Source organism: Chaetomium strumarium, assembly GCF_033439665.1.
Source record: "Chaetomium strumarium strain CBS 333.67 chromosome Unknown B0T15scaffold_2, whole genome shotgun sequence".
NCBI lineage: Eukaryota > Fungi > Ascomycota > Sordariomycetes > Sordariales > Chaetomiaceae > Chaetomium > Chaetomium strumarium.
This window is the reverse complement of record NW_026944430.1, coordinates 563,280-585,463: the sequence shown is the minus strand read 5'-3', so window position 1 is coordinate 585,463 and position 22,184 is coordinate 563,280. Positions and strand designations below refer to the sequence as shown.

Sequence of the window (22,184 nt, the reverse complement as noted above, 5' to 3'; positions counted from 1 at the left end):
ATGTTGGATTGGACTCGGTTGCCTTGCAAAGCATGCCGTCAGCCCGAGTGCTTACTGGACAACCTCTATGAGAAGGAAACGGCGGGGGTTACTTACCACAATGCCATGACCCACGCCTCCTCCTCCTCCTCCTCTTCTACTGCTTTGTCTGCCGCCTGCAACAGATGCGAGTAATGGGCGCGAACAGCCTCCGGTTGATGCTGTCCGAGATTGGGAATGTTGTCGAGCATTGCCAAGGGTGAAAGGCTTTGCGGGGATTGGTTCTTATAGTAGGGCTCCCAACGGAGAAGGTATACCCGCTGGGCCCCTAAGAAGGCGGCGGTGTACATGATCTGGTCTCCTAGGGCAATGCCCTGAGGACCGCTGCCGCCGCCGCCGCCGACCACCAGCTGTGGTTCCACTGCGATGGTGTGCAGAGGGGGCACGACCGCGATGTCATTCCCCTCCCTTTCCAGGGAATTGAATAAATACTTTGCGACGGTCAGGACGTCGCGGACGCAGAACTGATCCCTCGAGAGGCTGACGGGAAGCCACGCAAGGGCGAACCCCTTCTTCTTCGGCTTGGGGACCGCCACGAGGGCCCTGTCCGGCAGGGCTCGGCGGACCTCGACGTAGGCCTCGCGGCAGACCTTCATCAGGTCCCATACGGGGTTTCCGTGGCGGGAGAAGTCGGACTCGTCCACAAACTCAAACCATGCATCCAGCGTTTCGGGGCTGCCGTACCCCCGGATGTTGACGCGGAGGATCCTTGCGGGGACCGCTTCTTGCCAGATGGCACATCAAGCTCGGTAGGGAGCCGCGGGAAGGGCGTGAAGGTGGTCCCCGCCATCGGTTGGATGGGTATTGCTGCTGGAGTTGATGTTAGAATTATGAGCGGAGGGAGGATCAAGAGTCCGTTTGTGTCCGACTGAGAAAATGACGGGAAAATTTACTTGCCACTGTCTTCTGTGAAAACACGGGAACAGTTTATGAAGAAGAATCGATTCACCGCCCTCACGTGGGACGAGATATTTGCGAGATGAACAGTGACCTATTCATTAACGAGTGAACCTCGCTATTGTTCGTGGCACGGACCTCTCCATTGAAGCAAAGGCTGTATAAGCCAGGTGACCGATTGTTCTATATATGGGACGAAATTCGCTGATGACCGGCAGTGACGGGTGGGATGAGCTTATGGACCACGAGGAAGACGATCGTAAAGTCATCTCTCCATATCACAAGTAGAACGGACGCCTGTGGCGGAGCGGAGACACAAGCAATCAGCTCGTCCTATGCGTGATCCTTTGCTAGGTACTATACTTGAGACGTGTTGTTAATGACTCACGACACCGAGTACTGTATAGTGTATAGGAAATCCCTTACAACTCTAAGTCTTAATCCTCGGGCGGGCCTAAACAAGCTATATTTGCGTATTGAGTAGTGTAGGTATGTACCTCGTGAGACCTCACTCAATAAAACAAGAAACCATGGGCCTACCTTAGACAGGCGCAGACTGGGGTCGAAGGTAAGATCGTTTATTAACCACTTTTATGAGAAATATCCTGTCGATATGTATTGTCTAAATAATCAAAACACTAAAATGCCATCTGTCGGAAGTCAATCGTGATTATTGTCCTGCCATAGCACGAGTGGATGGCCCGTCGAGTGCGATCTTGATCCTGACCGGCCGATCGAAACTCGTGCTCGACCTCGCGCTTCGTCCTATTGAGCAGCCGCTCGATGGTCGACGCGAGGTTAGCGATGTTCTTTACGCGAATTTGACTCGCGAGGGACTTGCTGTGGCCCAAGGTCCGCTTTGGCGTCGTCTGTGGATGACGAGGGCGCCGCTCGCTCGGATTGAGGGCGTACGCCGCGTCGTCGAGACCAGTCGGACAGTGATAAACCGTCAAAGGCAGAACAGAATCTAGAGTTTTGCAAAGGAGGTCGAGCTGGAATTCATCTGGGGCTGTGGCTTGGGATGCCTGAGAGTTAGTGCGTCGGTTTCTCTTATGTAACTCTCCTCTTCGTCTCTTGCATCAAGGATGGCGACTTTCCAGCACCGTTAGGACCGACGACGGTGATACGCGAACCAAGCAAGCACTGGAAGGAGAGGGCCGTAAGCTACGGCTTTGAAGTTCCAGGTCGAAGCGGTCTCTTGACGCCCCCGGTCTCCTGGGACGGGGCTGACATCCTTCTCGCACCAAAGGTGGAAGTTGCCGCGGCGGAGTTAAGAGGTTCCCGTACAAGTCGCCGCCCATCCGATAGTAGACTTCCGGTTTGTCGTCTGGGCACACGGCGTGGCAAGGCTCAGATAGTCAGCCAGGCCAGCAGTCAGCAGCCGCTGTGGTGAAGGCGAGCGCTTGTCCTGCAGTGCAGCCTCGTGGTACGCTTCTAGCTGCTGTATCTTGTTGCTGGAGCTCCCTTCTCGACCTGGTGGCATCATCTTCAACGTCAAGCTCTGCATCGCGAAGCCGACTCATCAGGCGAGAAGTGTGACGTGTCCTCGTATTGACGGAAACATTCGTTGAAATGTCCGTCTGATCTCGGCCTGGTCCGGATTCGGCGAGCGGCTACGAACCAAGGACTCACCGCGAGTTAACCTTTCAGCGCTTCCACGGCGGCGGCGCCGCCGTCGACCCCCTCGGCCGACGCCGCTCCGGCTAGGACCTGGACAACTGACCCAAATATGGTTCCGCGCGCTCCGGCGCATTGGCTTATTGGTGGATTCTGTCGAGCAGCAAGACAGAAGGTTCTGACGCCGAGTTGCCCGTGGCCGAGAGGTGGGCTAAAATTCCGCCGACGGGATAAGGTATCAGGTACTAATTCGGCGCCGTCCTGATTACTGCGTCAATTTGTTTGTTGGGATCTGACTAAGATGTAATCAAAGCTGAGCTGTCTTGTCATTTTTCTGAATTTTCATGTACGCCATAGACGTATCCGTACCACTAATGTAATTATAACAAAGCTCTTCTGTTTGTGTTTTGTATTCGGCCTGTACTGGGCTTGTATATATAGATATATTTGCACGAATCTCCTGTGATGCTGATATAACTACATCCGAGCTCTCTTGGTATTTGGTCTGGTCCTGGACCATACCTAAATTTGTAATGTAAGTGTACCTACCGTATGTACACTGTCGACAAGGACACGCTTCTCAGTCTCTGTAAACTATATACTGGTTTTGTCAGTCCATTCTTCTTTCGAACCATTGGAGAACATAGTATGATACATGGCAGATTAAGAGCTGTTAGGACGATCAGGCCTAAGGGGGACACTTCCTACATGAACCCACAGGCTCTGGCGCACACCTGTTCTCTACTCTCTTGAACCAAAAGGACCATGAGATCATAATATTTCTTTCAGTCCATACGCAGCGTCTTGATAGACTAAAGAGAGGAAAGTTCCCCGCCAAATTCCGTAATAGCGCTTGGGGAGCCCGAGGACAGATCCTCGCCTTCCCGCTACCTCTAAGAAAAGGCGTTTACTACCTAGCCGACGCTATCTCGAAATGAAGAGGTAGCCGCTGAACAGGCGAGCTTGGACCGTGCAGAGCTACATTGTTGCAGCGCATTCTGCACTACGCCACCGATCAGATATACTTAGAGTGTAGCCAAGGATTCCGGAGCGAGGACGGCCACCAGGCCCAGGGACGATACAATAGCCTGTTCCCAGGACCCAAGCCTAGGTATCTTGGACACTCCTATGAGATGGTCGCGGCGTCGGAGGACGACGATAGCTGGAACCTCTTATTAGTGAAAGAGTATACCAGGCGACGGTTGACCATCGCCAACTCTAAACTCACGGTGCTGTCAGGCCCCGCGCAGATATATGGGGCACGTATCAAGGCTCACTACGTCGCAGGGCTGTGGACGACGCTATGGTCGAGGGCCTGGAGTGGGAAGCAGTCGGTGCCTACAATGAGGAACTTCACCGAATCGGTCGCCTCAGTACATCGCGCCCTCGTCTTCCTGGGCATCGTAACGAGATCTGGCGTCGGTTGGACCGACGCGGCAACGGTACTGGACTATCACACTTCGGCAGACTGACAAACGGCTGGGTCCGCGTATGGGCACCTCTGATTCCCCTAAGCATCAGCCACGTACCCAGCAATAAGGCTCACTCTAACGCAGAGCATCGGTGCATGAGGCTCAAGACACCATGGGGACTACCCCAAGAGCAACGAGGCCGTCATCCACAGTCTTATGCCGCTCTTTGCCCTTGTGCTCTCACGGATGGATGAACAAGTCCAACCCCGTCATGTGCAAGGCACTGATTGTTTCTGCATGTCGCGGGAATCTCACATGCTCACAAATCCGGACGCCCATCATCAATGACCCTGGCAATTTCTCCATTGTTACGCTTTTCTAGAACCCATTCTGTTCGTTTCATCTTATGACACATGGTGAGGCAGACTACGCAGACTTGCTCGTTAGCTCCATGTTTCTGAAACCAATGGTCTCAGGAAGTGACTTCAACTTCTGCATTCGTCAAAGGTGGTAACAACTTGAACTAGTATCTGCCGAGGTTCGTCGGTCGACGTTCCATTTGTAAATTGCACGCAAATTGGAGCCCAGGGACCAAGACGCCTATTTAACCATGACGTCCAGTCAGAACCGTTGCTTCACCCAGAATATTATCCGCCTTAGATAGCCAAGGTTAGGGGTTTGTGGGATATCTCCATGGTCCTCGTCTACCCCTCTCCGTCACGTTGTAACATGTAAGTAGCTATAAAAAAGTTTGTTCCTACATTCTCCCTCCTCTCTGGCAAGGCGAACTAACCCAACTGCTATCGAACCAAAAACAAAAAAAAAAAAATGCACCTCATCACCATAGTCGTTGCGGCGCTTGTAGCGCCCTTTTGCATCCTCGCTGCTCCACTGACAGCGACCAGTACTAGTACTGCCTACTACAATGAAGTCCTCGATAAGCGAGAGAATCTGTGCAACCTGAGCTCTCCCCCACAGCTCTGCCAACCCAACTCATCCGTGACGATCGAGGAGACGGCTCTCAGGGCGTACAAGTTCTACCGCGCCTTTGTGGTGGACGGCGATCCCCGGACCATGTTCTCCCTCATCGACAGTGTCTACAAGGTGGGTAGACTTCCCCCCCAACCTAATCGACCAATGCTCTTCTGCCTCGGAAGTGCGCTACGTTGTTTTTTGCATTGTACCCGGGGCTGATGCGATGATCATTACGCGCTCCAGCAAAACTCGCCCGGGTACCAGAGCGGGCCGCAGGCCATCTGGCCCCTCTTCTGCAACGGCAGGAAGATCGGGACCGAGCAGAACACGGCGTGGTGCTTCGACGCCAGCACCAACATGTCGTATGCCCGGTACTCGGTGACGGACCGGTGGCGCTGGGTGGATGGCTGTGTCCACGAACATGTATGTACTGCTGATGCAATGCCCTTTGTCTGTCCCGTCCCCTTTTAGAATGGCCTTGAGAGAGAATGTATAGCGTGCTAATAATAACCGTGTGAGTCGAAAAGTGGGATCGGAATGAGAGGATTCCTTCCCAGGACAAGTGCTACAAGTTGCCTACGGGCACTGTATGAAGGTGAATAGGTATGGTTTTTGGGTCGGTTGTGTGTCTTGTATGATTCGGGCTGTCTGGTCCTGCCTAGGTATCTAGGTCGTCAATTCTTGTTTTGGGGGGGGGGGGGGGGTTGTTGTTTCTTGACAGTTTATGGGGGTTATCGCGGCAGGGTGCTAGGGATCAAAACAACTTGAAACTTCATTACTTATGGGGAACTCTATGAAAATCAGAGAGGCTTGTTGAAATGAGGCCTGCCACTTTCGCTATTCCAATCCGTCAATGGGTGACTATCAAATAGTAAATCTCTTGCGGCTCGCAAGTCAAGCAAAACACCTTCCGTCCCGTAGATCAGTTCTCCATCGCTTTGGCGAACTCGTGGCGCCGGTGATGCAGCTTGATGCCTTGCGAGTGATTCTGGTAGCACCTGAAACACATGTTGAATTCGCCGCACGTTTCGCCTCGGAAGAGATAACGATCCCCGTAGATTCGCTTGTACATGTTTGTTGTCAGTCAGTGTCCTGTCTTCCCGAAGATTTACTAAGTCATGACAGACAACTCACACAGTAGCAGATCTCGCGCCGTTTTCCGTGTCTGACGGCCATCTCGTTGGGCAGGCCGGCTCAGTCGTGCGGAGGCGGCTCATCCAGTAAGCAAATGTATTCGTAGCGACTTGAGAACTGTAGGCCTGTGTTGGATGACAAGACTGAGAGCCTTGGATGCTGTGATCTCGTCTTTCCGATTTCCTTTCGCCTGACTGGTGTAGTTGCGTACTCTAGCATAGTACCAGCCTCGTCTTTGAGAGGCCCGGGAAGTGCCCTTTTAGCACCCTTTTCGAGCAGAAATCGAACGATCCTTGGCCTCTCCTGGTAGATAGCCGTGCTCAGGGGCGTCCCACCATCATTGCGAGCCACCTCTATATCCACGCCCGAGTCAATCAAGACCTGCACAGCTCCATACGATCCGTCTCTCGCAGAAAGTAGCAACCGAGTCCTGCCGTCGCAGTCCCTGGCCTCTAGCGGAAACCGTCTAGAGATAAGAAGCTGCGTTAGCATGGTATTATGTACATGCTGCCCAGCGCATAGCAGTATCGGAATTCTCATCAACAGCCTCGGCGCTGTATCCAGGGTCGAGCAGGAGCTCGGCCGCACGGTTCTGTGCTCGTTTATCTGTCTCAATGAGTCCCTTTCCAGTTCATCTTTAGTGTGCCGTGGGAGCAGCTCGTTGATGACATCAACTTCGCCAGCAACGAAAGGCATGTCGTTTGCGTTGGGTACGTGATTTTCTGAGCGGTAATGCAAGATCCAGTGCTTGACAGCGCACTCAGCCAGTGAGCAGATGGGCCTTGACACATGAAGCCTGACTCATGACTTTCGGTCCGCGTAAACTACCAACAGCATGCAAAGTAATTAACAGCCAGCTGTGTCACCGCCAGCTCAGGGCTTGGCCCATATGGGAATAATGCAATCGTCTTACCATCCCCGCTTTCCTCTTTCCAGATCACCACGGCAGAGACGGGAGGAAAGTAAACCACCTGAGACCCGTTACACCAACTGACTCGCTCCCTTTTGAAGCATTACTACCTATCTACAATGACGATCAAATACCAGATCCTCTCTTGTTGCACCTACCATTCTACATTCACCTACCCTTTCACCAACCTCATAGCTGGGTATCTATTCTCCCAATTTCTCTCCAGAAGCACATTTTCATCTCCATTCTCACACTGATAATCACGATTACTTTAACACCGAGATACACAACAACCTGCCACAAAACCACCCACAATTACTATCTCCTCCATACAAAATACAAAATGAGACTCATCCTCTCCTTCTTCTTCCCTGGCAGCCTCCTTCCACTTCTCACCTCTTGGCTGCCAATGGCACAAGCGCTGCCGCTGGCCGCCACTGTCACCCCCACCCCGGCCAGCTCCTACAACAACAACAATAACAACAACAATATGCCCGAGGAGTTGCAGGGCAAACTGGACACCCTGGCCACGTGTGGCGGGGTCACGGGCTTCTGCAGCAGCGGTCGTTGCTTGTGCTCGGGCTTTTGCGAGGGGGTCTGTCAGTGGTATGACTGTGGACCTTGCTGAAAGTGAGGGCTTCGTCCAGGTTCCTTAGGTATGGGATTTGGGAGGTCGAAGGTATGAATTGGTGGGTTTGTGTTTTGCTTATCTGCCCTGGTGATCGTTCTGCTGGTTAATAGGGGGGTTGTTGTTGTTGGAGTGAAGAAGTGTTCTTAGGTTTCCTGATGTTCGGTCTATTTGTCTAAATAGTATCAAGGGGGGTTGGGCTCTTCGGTGGAAGAGCCACCTGTCTACCTACCTGCTACCTAAGTAAGACATTTCTCTCCTTTTAGGTCGACATGGTCAGGACCGTGAGTGAACTTTTGATAATGGCAACGACTATTATGACGTGCCGCGAATACAGCTCCTGATTTTCATCGTGAACCAACCCCGTGGCATCATGTTGTGTGAATAGAAGCTACTGTCAGCTCCATGACTCTGGACAACAGCCTGGAAAATCTCCCAGCAAAGCGTCTATCCTGTGTCGCCTCTGGTTCTGTATATACCTTGAGACAGTCAGGTAGTCGAAAATACACCGCGTGCCAAACCCATCACGCAGCGGACAGCCCGTCTCAGACGTAATGTCCATATCATTTGCTCCTACATTTCTTGTCAACATCTGGTACCTAGTGCAGTCGCACAGAACCAATCCGTACGTACAGAGCTCACGGTCTCACCTGGCCTTTGCATAGGTAAGGCACCGAGCCACACCACACCACACCACAACACCAGAGAAGCAGCCAACCCCCAACGCGGGGTAAGTCTGGAGTAACCCCAGAAAAGTCCGAGACAGTAAGTACTAGTAGTACACAGTCACCAGCCGACAGTGAAAAGAATGCGGACGCGAAGAGTCTTGATTGGTGCTGCCCCAGCACTCAGTGCCACTCACCCGTCTTCTTTCTCCCCCGCAATCGGGCTCAGTTGGGTGGTCAGCTCGGCTAGTGCCTAGGTATTACAAGGTTGCAGCGGACAAAAGTGCGATGCAGGCGTGTATATCAATAGTTTATTCCTTCCTATATGTTCCCTTTTCCGTTGTCCTGCTATAAGCCCTCGCGTTTGGGACTGAAGTCTGCCTTTGTCTCTGTCTCCAAGCCCTTGGCACGGCTTCGGCGTTCTTGGGTAAAGCTTAGCTAGAGGGCCAAGAAAGAGCCCAGCAGCCGTTTCGCTTTGATCTGGCAAGCAGAATGGCGTGTCAGCCTTCAGCGAGAAGCTGCCGACATGGCCAAGCACGTATTAACCGGTAGGATGCAATGCAACAATATCAGGGGGCAGGATGGATGGGTTGATTCGAATGGGGCCGTATTTATACCCGTCCGCCCCACCCGCGGCAGCTGGTTGACTGCAACGTCAGCTAGCTCGGACGGATGGCTGATAGGCCTGCGCCGTTCGCTGCTCTTCTGTTAGGCTTCGAGAAGTTCCTTCTCCCGGAATGGGCTGAGTGTCGCAAGGTCTCCTCCGCCCGCTTCTCTCCACTGACACTCTGATAGTCACGTTGGGCAAAAGACAACATGGAGAGTCTCATGACCCAATTCAGACAGAAATGAGCCCCCTCATGTAGATGAACGCAACTGAGCTGAGGTCTGCTCTCAAATGCTGATCTCGGTGACCCTGTCCGACCGACCTGGCAGCTTCCCGGCTGGACAAGCCCGCCCAGCCGGATAGGATCTCTTGGACTCGACGCCACCGAAAGCTTGCCCGCCCCCTAGACAATCCACCCTCCCCCCCTGGTCGATTTCCCGGCTAAACGTCCCGTCGACCCTACCCCATGTCCCGCCCGTCCTACCTTCCCCCGCGGGCTCAGGTGTCGCAACCTCGAACAAACGAAAGCGTGCGGCCGGTTTCCCCGGACAGAGCTGGCATTGTAAGTGGTCGACCATGCAGGGGCTGTCTGCTGTTGTGTTGTCCCTGTTCGGACCGACCTGCTGGTGCCTGTGGCCCGGGCCAATATGGCTCGATATTGAGGACAGGCGCGTAGGGATTGGCGTCCGGCCCCAATATGGGGAATGAGAAGTCCGATGGGGGTAAACGGGTTAATCCGAGGGGGGAAAGATCTCTTGTTCTGTTCCCATCGAGTTGGTGGTTCGCGCCAAGCCTATGGGACCGACCAACCAACATCTTGAAGGGAGGGTGATGGTGTTCTCTCTGCCAAGAGCGGGACATGGCGATGTCTTATATGCTTCCCCCAGACCCGCGGCACCGGCGGTTGATGGGCGCTCACTTCTCTCTTGCAGGTCAGGTCCCCCTTTCAACTCTCACCACACTGAGACCGTCCGAGAGTTGTGAGTGAGTTGTAATAACTCCGACATCGAGAGGTGTGCTTCCAGACGAACCTTTTCCACACCGTTTCAGGGAAACACCTCAGCAAAGATGGGCGGCGCCGACGGAGGTGGGTCAGACAACCTGATCCATCGCATGGCGATGGACGACCCCATCCCCTGGTGGAAGAAGCCGAACCTGCGCACCCTGTACCTGCTGCTCTTCCCCTGTGTCATCGGCATCGAGATGACCTCCGGCTTCGACTCGCAGATCATCAACTCGGCGCAGCTGCTGCCGGCGTGGAAGGACTGTAAGTCTTTTCAACCCGTGTCTTCTTTTCCTCCGTGCTGTTGTTAGTAATCCCTACCTAACGAACCACCCCCAGACTTCGGCCACCCCAAGGGCGCGTACAACGGCATCCTGGCGTCGGCCCTGCCGCTGGGCTCGGTCATCGGCCTGCCCTGGATCCCGCTGATCAACGACACGTTCGGGCGGCGGTGGTGCATCATGTTCGGCTCCATCGTCATGATCATCGGCACCTTCATCCAGGGCTTCGCCTTCAACGGGCCCATGTACATCATGGCGCGAGGCATCATCGGCTTCGGCCTGCCCTACGCCATCGTGGCCGGTTCCTGCCTGATCGGCGAGCTGGGCTACCCCAAGGAGCGGCCGATCCTCACCTCGCTGTTCAACGCGTGCTACTTCATCGGCGCCATCGTCGCGGCCGGCACCACGTTCGGCACGCAGGAGATCAAGAACGACTGGTCGTGGCGCATCCCATCGCTGCTTCAGATGGGCCCGTCCATGCTGCAGGTCATCTTCGTGTTCTTCCTGCCCGAGTCGCCGCGCTTTCTCATCAGCAAGGACCGCTACGACGAGGCCGAGCGCGTGCTGGTCAAGTACCACGCCGAGGGCAACGCCGAGTCGGCCTTTGTCAAGGCCGAGCTGGTCGAGATCAAGACGACGCTCGAGCTCGAGATGGAGATCTCCAAGCGCAGCTGGATGGACATGGTGCGCACGGCGGGCATGCGCCGCCGCGTCGTCATCGGCTCGCTGCTGGGGCTGTTCACGCAGCTGTCCGGCAACGTGGTCATCTCGTACTTTTTGGGGGACGTGCTCAAGCTGATCGGCTACACGGACCCGGCGTTCCAGACAAAGTACAACCTGGGCAACCAGTGCTGGTCGCTGGTGTGTGGTGTGAGCGCCGCGCTGGTCGTCATGCGCTTCAGGCGCCGCACCATGTATCTGACGGGCATCCTGTCGATCCTGGCCGTCTATGTCGGCTGGACCACCTGCACGGCCATGTTCATGGTGCACAAGTCGCAGATCGCCGCCAAGCTGTCGCTGTTCTGGATCTACGCCTACAGCCCGGCGTATAACCTGTGCTTCAACGCGCTGACCTACAGTGAGGTTTATTCTTGCAGAAAAGAGGAGAGAGAGAAATGCTAATGCGATGTCAAAAGCCTACCTGATCGAGATCTTCCCCTACGCCCAGCGCGCCCGCGGCATCTCCATCTTCCAGTTCTGGGGCAAAGCAGCACAGTTCTTCGGTACCAACGTCAACCCGATCGGTAAGAACCAACCGCCCCACCCTTAATCAGCTCGTATATTTTAACACACAACACAGGCACCGACGCCATCGGCTGGAAGTACCTGCTCGTCTACTGCTGCTGGATCTTCGCCGAGGCCGCCCTGATCTGGTTCCTGTGGCCCGAGACGTCGGGCCGCTCGCTCGAGGAGCTGGCCTTCCTCTTCGAGGGCGACGACCTCAGCCGCCGCGCCGAGAAGGCCGTCACCAACGCCGTCCTGGACGTCCATGACGACGAGAACGAGAAGACGGGCCATCACGTCGAGGCTCAGGAGAGGGTCTAGTCTAGTTCTTGTTCTTGTTCTTGTTCTTGTTTAGGATTGATGGATTGATTGGTTGATTGGTGGAACGGGGTGGGGGAGAGGGGTGTGTGTGGTTGAGTTCCCCCGGGACCCCTGCCTGGTGGTATGCGCAAGAGAGTTTTAGGTTGTGCCCTGGGTAACAAACAGCTCGTTGGGTGTCTCTCTGCCGAATAACCCAGAGCAGTTGACTTCTCGCAACATGTGGGGTGATAATTAACGTCTTCCATACCTGGGCTGACTGCCGGGTTGAAATGGTCCTGCCGAGCATGAATGCGATGTAAATGGAATTAGTATTGGGGCAGGCGGCACCTGACCGCTCGCTCTTCTATATGCCTCTAATAAATCTTTGCGGTGCACCGATGATGGCCGACCTGCGTCGATGGTCACCGCGACCCGCAACCATCTAATAAAACGGGTATCAATCCCACCCTGACTCTCAACAGTTCCTGACCTTCCGGACTTCTTGTAAAGCCCTGTGTCTCTGCGACCCTGAAGCGTGTCTGTGTTAGGGTTGAATGGGCCGCAAGGCAGCAAGCATCCACCCGAGGCGCATGTATAGTTTATGCATCGATGTGTTCAGAGCCTCTTCTCCTCAGAGCCACAGCCCAAAGCGGTCATGTCACCCTCCATACCTGGTGTCCTGCTGGTAGCGATCATGTCGTCCGTACTGCGAATTGCATGTGATTGCCGTGTCTCTGCATCAGGATTCATCGTCCAATGACCCCGTGCGAGCAAAACACAGGCAGACCCTGGCCTCGCCCTCGTTCTCCTCTAAACTCACGAGAGAGTCGCTTGTCACACCCAGGTACTGTACGGTGCCACTCGAAGTGTCGAATACTTTGGCGTCAGGGATCCCAGCTACCGTGTACGAGGAACTCTTGCCGTCTTGACTGCTGTCTTGGACACTCGAACGGAGGTTGCGCGAGATAGGACCACGTTCGCAGTATTCCCGCGTGGCCACTGCTGGGCCAGCTACTAAGCCAAGCCTTTCCGAGCAGGCAACCAACCCAACTGCCGCTAATCCTCCTCGTCGCCGCTGAAGTCAACCTGCTTCGTCCGCTCCTCCTCGTTCATCTCGCGCCACGTGCTCCAGCTGAGCACGGCAAACGCCACGATGATCAGCAGCCCCCCAATGATGGTGCTCGGCTGGAGCGGCGTGCTGGTGTAGTACCAGTCCACCACCGCGACGATGAAGATGGTAAGCAGCGCTGCGACCGAGCTGAGGACGGGGCTCGTGAGGGAAATGAGCACCAGGAACGAGCCGGAGAACAGCATGTTCATCAGCACGCTGAAGGCCAGTAGCCACGCCGTCCGGCCCGTCGGCACCTCAAATATCTCCAGCCCCAGCACGTGCAGCGCCGGAATCGGGATCCACAGCACAAACATCGTAAAGGCGCCGATCAGACTGCCAAACGTGTTGGCGAAGATCACCCCCTTGGTCGCATCCGTCCCGTCCGGAGGGCAGGCGAACCGCTTGTAGAGCACCTCGTAGAGCCCGTACAACACCGACCCGGCGCCGATGATGAGATTCCCCGTGAGCCGCGACGCCGGATCAGTCGCCTCCCCGATGCCGCCGGACCGCACCCCCTCGGTAAAACCCCCGTCCCCATACGCTATAACCAGCACCCCAGCAATGGCCACGGTGACCGCCGCCATCTTATCCAATCTCAACCGCTCCTTCAGCAGCGGCACCGAGAACGCATACGCAAAGAACGCGCTGCAGTTGTAGATAGCCGTCAAGTCACTCGGCGTGGTCATGCTGACAGCAAGGTACCAGCTCAGCCCGGCGACCGTCAGCGCCGTGGTCACAAAGACCGTCGTCCTCAGCAGATACGGCCAGGGCGAGTGCGGGTACTCCAACAGCCCGCCGCCGCCGCCATGCAGCAGCACCCGGTCCGCCCCCCTCCCCCTCCCCCTCCCCACCACTCCCCGAACATCCCTCGTCTCGACCATGAGCGCGATGGCCCGCAGGCTCCTGACGTGGCCCTCCCAGAAGCGCCGCCACTCCTGCTCCGGGCGCATCGCGCGGAGCACGGCCAGCTGCAGCGGCCAGAGCAGGATCCACGAGCTGTGCGTCACGTACAGCATGCAGTACGCCTTGTCCCACCCGAGGTCGTGCTGGATGTACGAGGCCAGCTCGGTTTGGATCGTGAAGGAGACGAGCGACACAACCAGGAAGATGGAGGCGTACGTGTAGCGCTTGCGCGCGTCGAGGCGCGCCGTGGGGAGCAGCACCGTCGAGGCAGGGCTGCGCGACCGGAGGAGGCCGCGGCTGGCCGATTCGTTCGCCATGGGGGAGTGGTGGTGGTGGTGATGGGCGGTGGTGTTGGGCGGTGGTGCGGGCGTTGCTGAGAATGGGATTGAGATCGGTGGTCTTCGAGCGCTGGCGGAGGAGCGGCGGCCACGGTCGTGTTCGTCTTGGAGGAGGGGTTCGGATAAGCGCGCGTCGCTGTAGCTGGGCATCGGAGGGACGATTAGGGAACAGCGATGATGGGATTCTGCATGGACATGTGTGTACAGGTAGGATCGCTGCGTCGGGACCAACGAATCCAGGACCTTCGGTTGAATCGTCGGGCGGATGCTGTGCGATTTGAACCCGGCGTGGCCTCAGCTGCTCTTATTGCTTGTCGAAAGGGACTAGCTAAGGGCTAAGCCATCATATCTTTGCAACAGTGTGAGTTTGGAACCAACAGCGGCAGAGGTTGAGCAGCTGGCGTTGTTTGCTTGCTGAGGTTCTTGAGCCCCGAATTGAATGTGCTGGACGTCGAAAGTCAGGGGCACCTTACGTGTTCCATGGGGACCCCAAACCCCGTCCGTGACATTGGCATCAGCTTGCAACTTTCCCGATCTGTGGAGGATCTGCCAATCAGGGCTCTTCACCGAGCTGCTGGGTGGGGATTTTCAGGGCATCACACCTTCGTCAACCGGAACTCGGAATTGCCCTTGTTCTGACCATGATGCCTACAGTACAGAGCATACAGCAGAGATGCTTATCTTCGCACATTTCATATCAGGTGTGACAGTATTGCCAAAAGTCTCAGTTACCGGAAGCATGGGCATATGTAATGAAATGGCGGTGCCGCCTCAAGGCCTCTCAAATCTGTCTGTCAACCTGGAAACGCGGCAACTCGTTTGACCCATCAGCTTGTGGTCGCCAATGTCCGGGTCCTGCCATTCTATACATCGGGTACCGTGTTTACCTATGACAGTTTTGTAGTAATCTGTACAACAGGGTTTGATGTCTCGTTTCAATGGTTGGCCAAATGATCCATCTGTCTGCAACCTCAACTTCCTATTCCCGTTCCATCCTTTTTCTTCGATCCAGCCACGTGCTAGCTCCCGTGAGACCCTAACCCGTGGTCTTCTGACCGAAGTTTGGGGCCTGGCTACTCTCTGATCACGTGAGAGGGGATAAGGCACGTTAAAGCGATGCGCGTCACGTCGCGTCACTCCTGCCCTTTCCCCCACGTCTCGGAAGAGGACCGCGTCTTTTTTACTACGACCCCGGCACACCTTATTGGGCGCTGCGTCCATCTCGGAGTCCCGTTGTTCGACTAGGCTGAATACGTACCAATCGTATAACACTTCCTAACCTTTCAGTTCTTGTTCCCTCAGCCTCTCGGAGTCGAAACACAGCAATTGTTTTGGCGTCGCCCACTCCTCAAGCGGGCGATCGTACATTCCCCGTCATTTTCACCGACCCGGTCGGTTGTTCGCCCCTTATTCCGAGCATTCTGGCGAGTGCTTCCCGCAGTCGCAACCATGGCAGCCGACCATCCCATGACGGGGATATACAGCGCTACATACAGCGGCGTAAGTAAACCCGTTCTCCAAGCCTGCCTCGCAGCGCTGACCGCCGCCCGCGAGATGCGAGCAGATCCCCGTCTACGAATTCCAGTTCGGTCCCGACCTTAAGGAACATGTCATGCGCCGTCGTGAAGATGACTGGATCAATGCCACTCACATCCTCAAAGCTGCCGGCTTCGACAAGCCCGCCCGAACCCGAATCCTCGAGCGTGAGGTGCAGAAGGACGTGCATGAGAAGATCCAAGGTGGCTACGGGAAATACCAGGGTGCGTATCGCTGAGTCCGCTTGCGGCTGACTTCCAATGGCTCACTCACTCGGTTTCCAGGGACCTGGATTCCCCTCGAGCAGGGCGAAGCGCTCGCTCAGCGAAACAACGTCTATGACCGGTTACGGCCCATCTTCGAGTTCCAGCCAGGCAACGAGAGCCCGCCGCCTGCGCCTAGACACGCCAGCAAGCCGAAGGCTCCAAAAGCCCGGCCTGCTGTTCCGAAATGGGGCAGTAAGTCGCAGAACAAGAAGCCCAGCATTTCACAAGCCCCAGTCCTCTCACACGGTCATCACCAAGGTGCTGCTGTCCACGAAGAATATGATAACGCCAGCCAGATGAACGAAGATGACACCCCGGATAACCTGACCGTCGCCTCGGCGTCGTACATGGCTGAAGACGATCGCTACGACATGTCGCATTATTCTACAGGCCACCGGAAGCGGAAACGGGAGGAGATACTGCAGGACATGACCGAGCAACAGCATGCCGTGTACGGGGATGAGTTACTAGACTACTTCCTGCTTTCTAGAAACGAGCAGCGTGCCATCCGTCCGGACCCTCCAACGAACTTCCAACCGGACTGGCCAATCGACACAGAGCGACATACTGCGTTGCATTGGGCGTCTGCTATGGGCGATGTGGAAGTCATCAAGCAGATGAAGCGGTTCGGTGCGAACCTTGCGTCGCAGAATGTACGGGGCGAGACCCCTTTCATGCGGTCCGTCAACTTTACAAACTGCTACGAGAAACAGACCTTCCCGTTGGTCATGAAGGAGTTGTTTAGCACTGTGGATGTCCGGGATTCGTCCGGATGCACAGTCATTCATCACGCCGCTGTTATGAAGGGCGGGCGTGTGACGAGCCATTCATGTTCCCGCTACTACTTGGACAACATTCTCAACAAGCTGCAAGAATCGCGCCCCGCAGACGAGTTCCAACAGTTGCTGGACGCCCAGGACAACGACGGCAACACCGCCGTGCACTTGGCTGCCATGAGGGACGCTCGGAAGTGCATCCGCGCCCTCCTCGGCCGCGGCGCATCAACCGACATACCGAACAACCAGGGGGTCAGAGCCGAGGATTTGATCAAAGAACTCAATGCCACCAAGAGCAAGCACACTCGAGGGCCGCCGCAACGGTCATCAAGCCCCTTTGCCCCCGAGTCCCAGCGGCACAGCGCCTTCCGAGACGCAATGGCCGAGTCGGACAGCAAGCACCAAGCAAGCTTCCGCAGCGAGGCGGCGAACACCGTCCAGTCACGCATCACCCCGCTGGTCTTGCAGAAGTTCCAGGACCTGGCACAGAGTTACGAGAACGAGTTGGACGAAAAGGACGAAGCAGAGAAAGAGGCACGGCGGATCCTCCTCAACACTCAAGCGGAACTGGCCAACCTGCGCACCTCCGTATCCGACTTTGAATCCCGCGCCGAGGCTGACGAGGCAGCGGCCAAGACGGCCGCTGATGCCGCCGACTTGGCCCGGAAGGTCCTCGCTTATGTCACACACCAGAACCGTATCATAGTAGAGGATTCCGTCAGTCGTGAGCTAGCGACCGTAAACGGCGACGCAAGTACGGGTAGCACCAAGCCCAACGGACAGGTCTTCGAGCAGGACCAAGCCGTCAGCAACCCTTCGCAAGGGCAAGACGACCACCAGCACCATCACCGTCAAGCCCCGCAGGAGTCGCCAGAAGAGCGCCTCCGCCTCGCTGACGAACTGCGCAGCCTGCTGAACGACCAGCGCCGCGCCGAGGCAGACTACGTCGACGCCCTGGGCCTGATGGGCACGGGCGAGAAGATCGACAAGTACGTGCGCCTGCTCAAGTCGTGCCTGCCGCCCGAGGACCACGAGATGCTGGACGAGAACCTCGAGGACATGATCAAGATGATGGAGGACGAGGCCGAGGTTGTCACGGGCGCCGACGGGCCCGCCGGCGCCGCCCACGTCCCCCTGCCCGTCCCGCCCGTGCCCGTGCCCGTGCCCGTGGGGATGGAGATTGCCCCTGCCGCCAGAGCTGCTGTTGCTGTGCCTTTGTAGGGTAAAGGCCCAGCGGTGCTGGGATGGTCTTATCTCTCCCGGGGAGTGGCCTATTTTGGTCGGATCTGAGGTTATGTGCCAATCTGTGTTGTGCACAACAAAGGGGGTTATGGTCTTTGTCCCTCCGCGCTTGCGTTGGGCGGGGGATCTAGGGGCGGGGGGCTTGTAGCATGGTTTGGCTACGATCACGAGTTGCAGGCTTGACTGAACCTGTAACGAGAGATGTCTGGCTCGCTGGATGCGTCGTGTGTGCGTTTTAGGCACAAGACGGAATACTTACTGTGCATGCACAGTGGTCAGGACAGACAGGGGGCGGTTCACTCCACTTGTATTGGACTGGCGGAGGGCGCTCTAGGACGACATCTTCTAGGCTACGCACCACCGTTTTCTTTTTACTTCCCTCTCCTTTGCTCAGCCCCTTCCTTTTCTGGTGGCTTGGAGTACTCAAGTAGGTAGTTGATGGGGATACCGGATTTGGGAACGGCGTCTTGGGGTTATGTTAGGTACATAAGGCACCTTACCTACTACAGCAGAATCGGCGTGGGTTGTAAGTCCTATTGGTATTGGTACGCCAGAACCTCATTCAGTTCAGTCAACATTTACTCCTTTGTTATGACCGCTCCCATTGTTGCTCGGTGGTGTGTACTCAAGATGTGATGGGTGAATTCTCTATACAGTACTGGACCCGCGAGGGCTTGGTTACAATTCATCCAGACTACGGAGAGTGTGCTGTCACGCAGGTATCTAGGGAGTTTGTTGAGACATGAGCAGCTGCGAGTCCTACACATGTATGGTCGTTTAAAGCATGCGAGTTACCATTTACGTTGTCCCCCTTTTCCGCAGTGGTGAACCAACTGTGTTTGATTCCGCAAGAGAACTGTGCCATGCCGCCGATGTCAGTCCGAGAAAGCAAGGCGGATGGGGTCCACATCCGGGAAACAAGTCCTTTCATGGCGAGAGCGGTGGCGGATGCCGTAGTTCAGTAGAGGCCAACCCCCGAGAGCCAACCGCTTGATCCGGACTCGTTGACCGAAATCGTATATCGGGTCCTGGCGGCAAACTGTGGTTCCGGTACCAGTCAATAAAATCCGCCACCGGAGTGCGGGTATATGCTAGTTTGACGCCTGGTCAGTGAAAACTGATCAGGGTTGGTCCCTCCTGGAGATGCGGTGAAGAGAGAGATGAGACTCTACTCCGGTTCCAACTCGTCCCTCGTCACCTATTGTTCGCCGCGAAGTCCCTGTCCCTGTCCCTGACCGTTCCTTGTTGGTTGATGGGGATGACAGCCTCCTTCTTGTGACCCGGATTTTCGGAGGGTTTCGGGCAGGCGCGTGCTGAGAACGGCTATTCCTGCTCTGTCAGTTAAGATGGTACGGTCGGGAAGGCAGAAGAAGAGGGCACCGAAGAAGGCGTGATCCAATGGCAGCTGACCGCAGCCAGTGAAATCCATGGCTCGCCGGCATGGCATGATATCGTGATGAGTGGCTTGGATGGGTACGCAACTCGATCCATTAGCGACTGGTTGTTGTACGGCCTCGGATTCCCAGCCAGCGCCTCATCGCCATCTAAGTCTTCACGCCCGAGTATCCGTGAGTCTGGCGGTCAGGATCAGTTCCAGCGTTGCCAACAGCAAGTACCGCTTTCCACTTACGGCAGTCCTACCACGTTCCACCGGAGGCATCCTTACAAGTCTCGGCTCAACAGGTCGGCGATTACACAGCCTCGGCACCGTTCAAAGCTGCTCGACAGTCCTGACTGGCACGTCGAGACTCCGGATCCGACCAATAAATCGTTTGGGAAGTCTTGGTCCACCGATAATTCGCCACTATACGGCATTTTGAACCACTTTGTCCACCCCTCAGGCGGGAGCGACAGCCTGGACGACGACAAGGCAAAATTCGACTCTGAAGTCCTGGACCTGTCCGGCTCGCAAGTTTGGAGGGACCCGCTCTGTGGTCCCGTTCCGCGGATCCGTCGATGCCAACAAGATTGAGTGCAGGATACTGGCTCATTATGACATGGATGTTGCCCGACTTGAGCCTCATTCCGAGCCTCATTCCGAGCCTCGAACGCCCACGTAGGTACTAGGTAGGCAAGGACAAGGACCGTATCATGTCCGGAATTTCGAGGCAAGAGACCGATACGCAACCTAGCACTCTGCTCAGCCTCATCACTCAGCGATAAGTGGACCGCGATCCCGCGGAAACTTACCTAAGGTGTTTCCGCCTCAGAGGATGGTCGTCGTGACTCGACCTGGCGACCCATCGCGTGGTTCAGTCAGCAGAGCCCAACTTCGGCAGCTTCGGCCGCCGCAACACCGTATCTCGACCATTCACGCTGAAGTAAACTTATTCAGGAAGGATCGGATTCATCAGGTTGGCACGCGGCGCGGGTTTGCAGTTTTTCGGTCAAGGTCACTCTCTGATACTCTCCGCGAAAAGTACGTTATGAATAAGGGTTCCGCTTCGTCCAGATTGCCGAAGGAGAGATCCTTGTTCGGCTGTGTTCCCGCCCAGTTTTCGTAGATCGCAGCTGTAAAGCGACCACAATGGAGGAGAAACACGAAGTTTTGTGGAAGTTGGGTCGTCAACTAACAAGTTCAGGTTCCAGGATCGCGGCCCGTGGCGCGCCGTCCATGGGAGCTGAGCCACATCGCAGCGGGCCAACGAGCGTGCGGAAATGAGTCGCCACAATGGCGGTCTCGGTTCTTCGCTGCAAACCTGGGGCAAGAATGCGAAAGCGGCCCGAGAAAATAGAGCATGCTTGGAAACGATACAAGACAGTCATGGCACAAAATAAGGTGCTCGTGGAAAAAGGAAAATGGCGGTCAACGAATCGGTGGATCGGAATGGAACCTCGCATGCGGTACGCCGGTACAATTCCTACCCACGGGAAGTGTACTTTCGCAGCGACGATCATCATCCTGTCGCTAGGAGTGCAGGCGTCGGGTGTTTGCGGATCGAAACCAACGCGTTACGCACGCGAGGATCACGTTAGCTCACTTACAGAGGTTACAGTAAGCGTCTTGGCTGGCGCGGTAACATATTGGTGTCCGTGTTCCGGAATTGAGGTTATCTGTGTTGCTCCAAAGTTAGGTACGTAGCCGCCCTTCGGTTGCCGGAGCCCAAAAAACAGGGGAATAAATGTGTGGGTCCGCAGGGGTCTGTGGCTCGTAGGGCTGAGAAATCTGAGGAATGCCGGCGGGGCGCTGGCGATCATTCCCCCTCGTTGCAACGCTTCCGTCAGCACTGATGCCCCCCTCCTCGCCGGAGAAAGCCTCAATCCCGGTGAAGGCAACCTAGGCGCCAGATTAGCAAGAGTAAGCGCCGGCACCAAATGACTGAGCTCTCCATGTAACGGTTGGCTCACAGCGCGTCTATGGGAACATCAGCCGTGCGAAGCGCTCCATGTATCCTCCATTCGCGGGAGTGAGGTCTCTCGTCGCATCCAACGGTGGAAGCAGCCGTGAGCGGGATGTCTTCGAAAGTCGCTGCCTGCAGCAAGCATAATGGCGTAATCAGACGGAGTGATTCACGTTGCATCTTACTGCATGTTGCCAATCACATGAGCAATTAGACTGAATCCCCCGAAGGTCCTCTTCATCAGTCCAGGTTGCTAGTGCGATCCGTGTTCATGCAGGGCGGCAGTGCATGAGAAATGGAAAGAAGGAGCTGAGGTGATCCACTGCCCCTCCTGCCTTTCTCGGCTCGGGGCTTTTGAGGCTTCGAGCGCGCCGCACCAACTCCAGCCCCCAAATTTTGCATCCATTCCGAGCCATGCTTCCACAACTTGGAAAGGCTGCAATACACCGAAGATTCTCCAGGGCCATGTTTCACATCGGGCCGGTCATCTGTTCCCTGCGACTAGTTATCCGAAGCCTGCCCCGACAGATTCGGGGCAAGTAACCGAGCACTCGCCGCAGCACGCGCGTTTCGTATCTGGCATCGCAAAGCTGAACGTTTCCAGGGCCATCACACTTTCATCCAGAGATCTTCCCACACACTCTGCGGTTACAGATAACGGCCTGCATCTCTTGGGCAATGTTATGTTGAAGCGGCATAACTCGCGCCGTAGAAGAAGACAACTATGTGAGGGAACGTGACGCAGCGACTTGAAGGAGACGGACAATACTCGATAGCATAAACGGGCAGGAAGCGATAGCAACAAGGACGCTTTTCATGCCATGTGATCACAGCTTGATCTCGCAACTGGGATTTGCTTCATCAGCTTGACGAGTCGATACAGTCCCCCGCGCCTTGCAAGCTCTACAATCTTTGTGTGCGACGCAGCATTGGCGATGCGGTTGCTGCATCAAGCTGCATGCTGTGAGACGGCGTGTTA

At 55.8% G+C, this 22,184-nt stretch overlaps 7 protein-coding genes across 7 annotated transcripts; 4 read left to right on the top strand and 3 right to left on the bottom strand.

Annotated features, from left to right (window-relative positions):
- Positions 1-28: 28 nt before the first annotated feature.
- Positions 29-2,443, bottom strand: B0T15DRAFT_499757 (uncharacterized protein; the record flags this gene model as incomplete). Its single annotated transcript, XM_062867351.1, has 3 exons — positions 29-763; positions 1,664-1,951; positions 2,224-2,443. The coding sequence occupies 3 exons, from the start codon at positions 2,441-2,443 to the stop codon at positions 93-95; spliced, it is 1,179 nt and encodes a 392-aa protein (XP_062723630.1). The 3' UTR covers positions 29-92.
- Positions 2,444-4,630: 2,187 nt separating this feature from the next.
- Positions 4,631-5,625, top strand: B0T15DRAFT_499756 (uncharacterized protein). Its single transcript, XM_062867350.1, has 3 exons — positions 4,631-5,069; positions 5,184-5,363; positions 5,468-5,625. The coding sequence occupies exons 1-3, from the start codon at positions 4,794-4,796 to the stop codon at positions 5,531-5,533; spliced, it is 522 nt and encodes a 173-aa protein (XP_062723629.1). The 5' UTR covers positions 4,631-4,793; the 3' UTR covers positions 5,534-5,625.
- A 98-nt stretch (positions 5,626-5,723) lies between these two features.
- Positions 5,724-6,899, bottom strand: B0T15DRAFT_522794 (uncharacterized protein). Its single transcript, XM_062868648.1, has 2 exons — positions 6,075-6,899; positions 5,724-6,003 (listed from the first exon to the last, which is right to left on the bottom strand). Exon 1 carries the CDS (start codon positions 6,768-6,770, stop codon positions 6,135-6,137), a length of 636 nt encoding a protein of 211 aa, XP_062723628.1. The 5' UTR covers positions 6,771-6,899; the 3' UTR covers positions 5,724-6,003; positions 6,075-6,134.
- Positions 6,900-7,327: 428 nt separating this feature from the next.
- On the top strand, positions 7,328-8,000 carry B0T15DRAFT_508375 (uncharacterized protein; the record flags this gene model as incomplete). The annotated part of the gene is made up of 4 exons (XM_062867715.1): positions 7,328-7,583; positions 7,641-7,663; positions 7,879-7,896; positions 7,950-8,000. The coding sequence occupies 4 exons, from the start codon at positions 7,328-7,330 to the stop codon at positions 7,998-8,000; spliced, it is 348 nt and encodes a 115-aa protein (XP_062723627.1).
- A 1,849-nt stretch (positions 8,001-9,849) lies between these two features.
- Positions 9,850-12,081, top strand: B0T15DRAFT_86706 (general substrate transporter). Its single transcript, XM_062871401.1, has 4 exons — positions 9,850-10,151; positions 10,227-11,246; positions 11,305-11,412; positions 11,469-12,081. Exons 1-4 carry the CDS (start codon positions 9,953-9,955, stop codon positions 11,711-11,713), a joined length of 1,572 nt encoding a protein of 523 aa, XP_062723626.1. The 5' UTR covers positions 9,850-9,952; the 3' UTR covers positions 11,714-12,081.
- Positions 12,082-12,748: 667 nt separating this feature from the next.
- B0T15DRAFT_428309 (uncharacterized protein) lies at positions 12,749-14,522 on the bottom strand (the record flags this gene model as incomplete). Its single annotated transcript, XM_062865684.1, has 2 exons — positions 13,622-14,522; positions 12,749-13,585 (listed from the first exon to the last, which is right to left on the bottom strand). Exons 1-2 carry the CDS (start codon positions 14,192-14,194, stop codon positions 12,749-12,751), a joined length of 1,410 nt encoding a protein of 469 aa, XP_062723625.1. The 5' UTR covers positions 14,195-14,522.
- A 971-nt stretch (positions 14,523-15,493) lies between these two features.
- B0T15DRAFT_482758 (uncharacterized protein) lies at positions 15,494-17,843 on the top strand (the record flags this gene model as incomplete). Its single annotated transcript, XM_062866123.1, has 3 exons — positions 15,494-15,544; positions 15,609-15,804; positions 15,865-17,843. 3 exons carry the CDS (start codon positions 15,494-15,496, stop codon positions 17,841-17,843), a joined length of 2,226 nt encoding a protein of 741 aa, XP_062723624.1.
- Positions 17,844-22,184: the final 4,341 nt, after the last annotated feature.

What these genes read in the sequence shown, in the direction of transcription:
- B0T15DRAFT_499756 (XM_062867350.1), top strand. Translation starts at nt 4,794, where the DNA reads ATGCACCTCATCACCATAGTCGTTGCGGCGCTTGTAGCGCCCTTTTGC. An exon ending in TCATCGACAGTGTCTACAAG is followed by an intron (nt 5,070 to 5,183) that starts GTGGGTAGACTT and finishes TACGCGCTCCAG; the next exon opens with CAAAACTCGCCCGGGTACCA. An exon ending in ATGGCTGTGTCCACGAACAT is followed by an intron (nt 5,364 to 5,467) that starts GTATGTACTGCT and finishes TGAGTCGAAAAG; the next exon opens with TGGGATCGGAATGAGAGGAT.
- B0T15DRAFT_522794 (XM_062868648.1), bottom strand. Translation starts at nt 6,770, where the DNA reads ATGCCTTTCGTTGCTGGCGAAGTTGATGTCATCAACGAGCTGCTCCCA.
- B0T15DRAFT_86706 (XM_062871401.1), top strand. Translation starts at nt 9,953, where the DNA reads ATGGGCGGCGCCGACGGAGGTGGGTCAGACAACCTGATCCATCGCATG. An exon ending in GCTGCCGGCGTGGAAGGACT is followed by an intron (nt 10,152 to 10,226) that starts GTAAGTCTTTTC and finishes AACCACCCCCAG; the next exon opens with ACTTCGGCCACCCCAAGGGC. An exon ending in TACCAACGTCAACCCGATCG is followed by an intron (nt 11,413 to 11,468) that starts GTAAGAACCAAC and finishes CACACAACACAG; the next exon opens with GCACCGACGCCATCGGCTGG.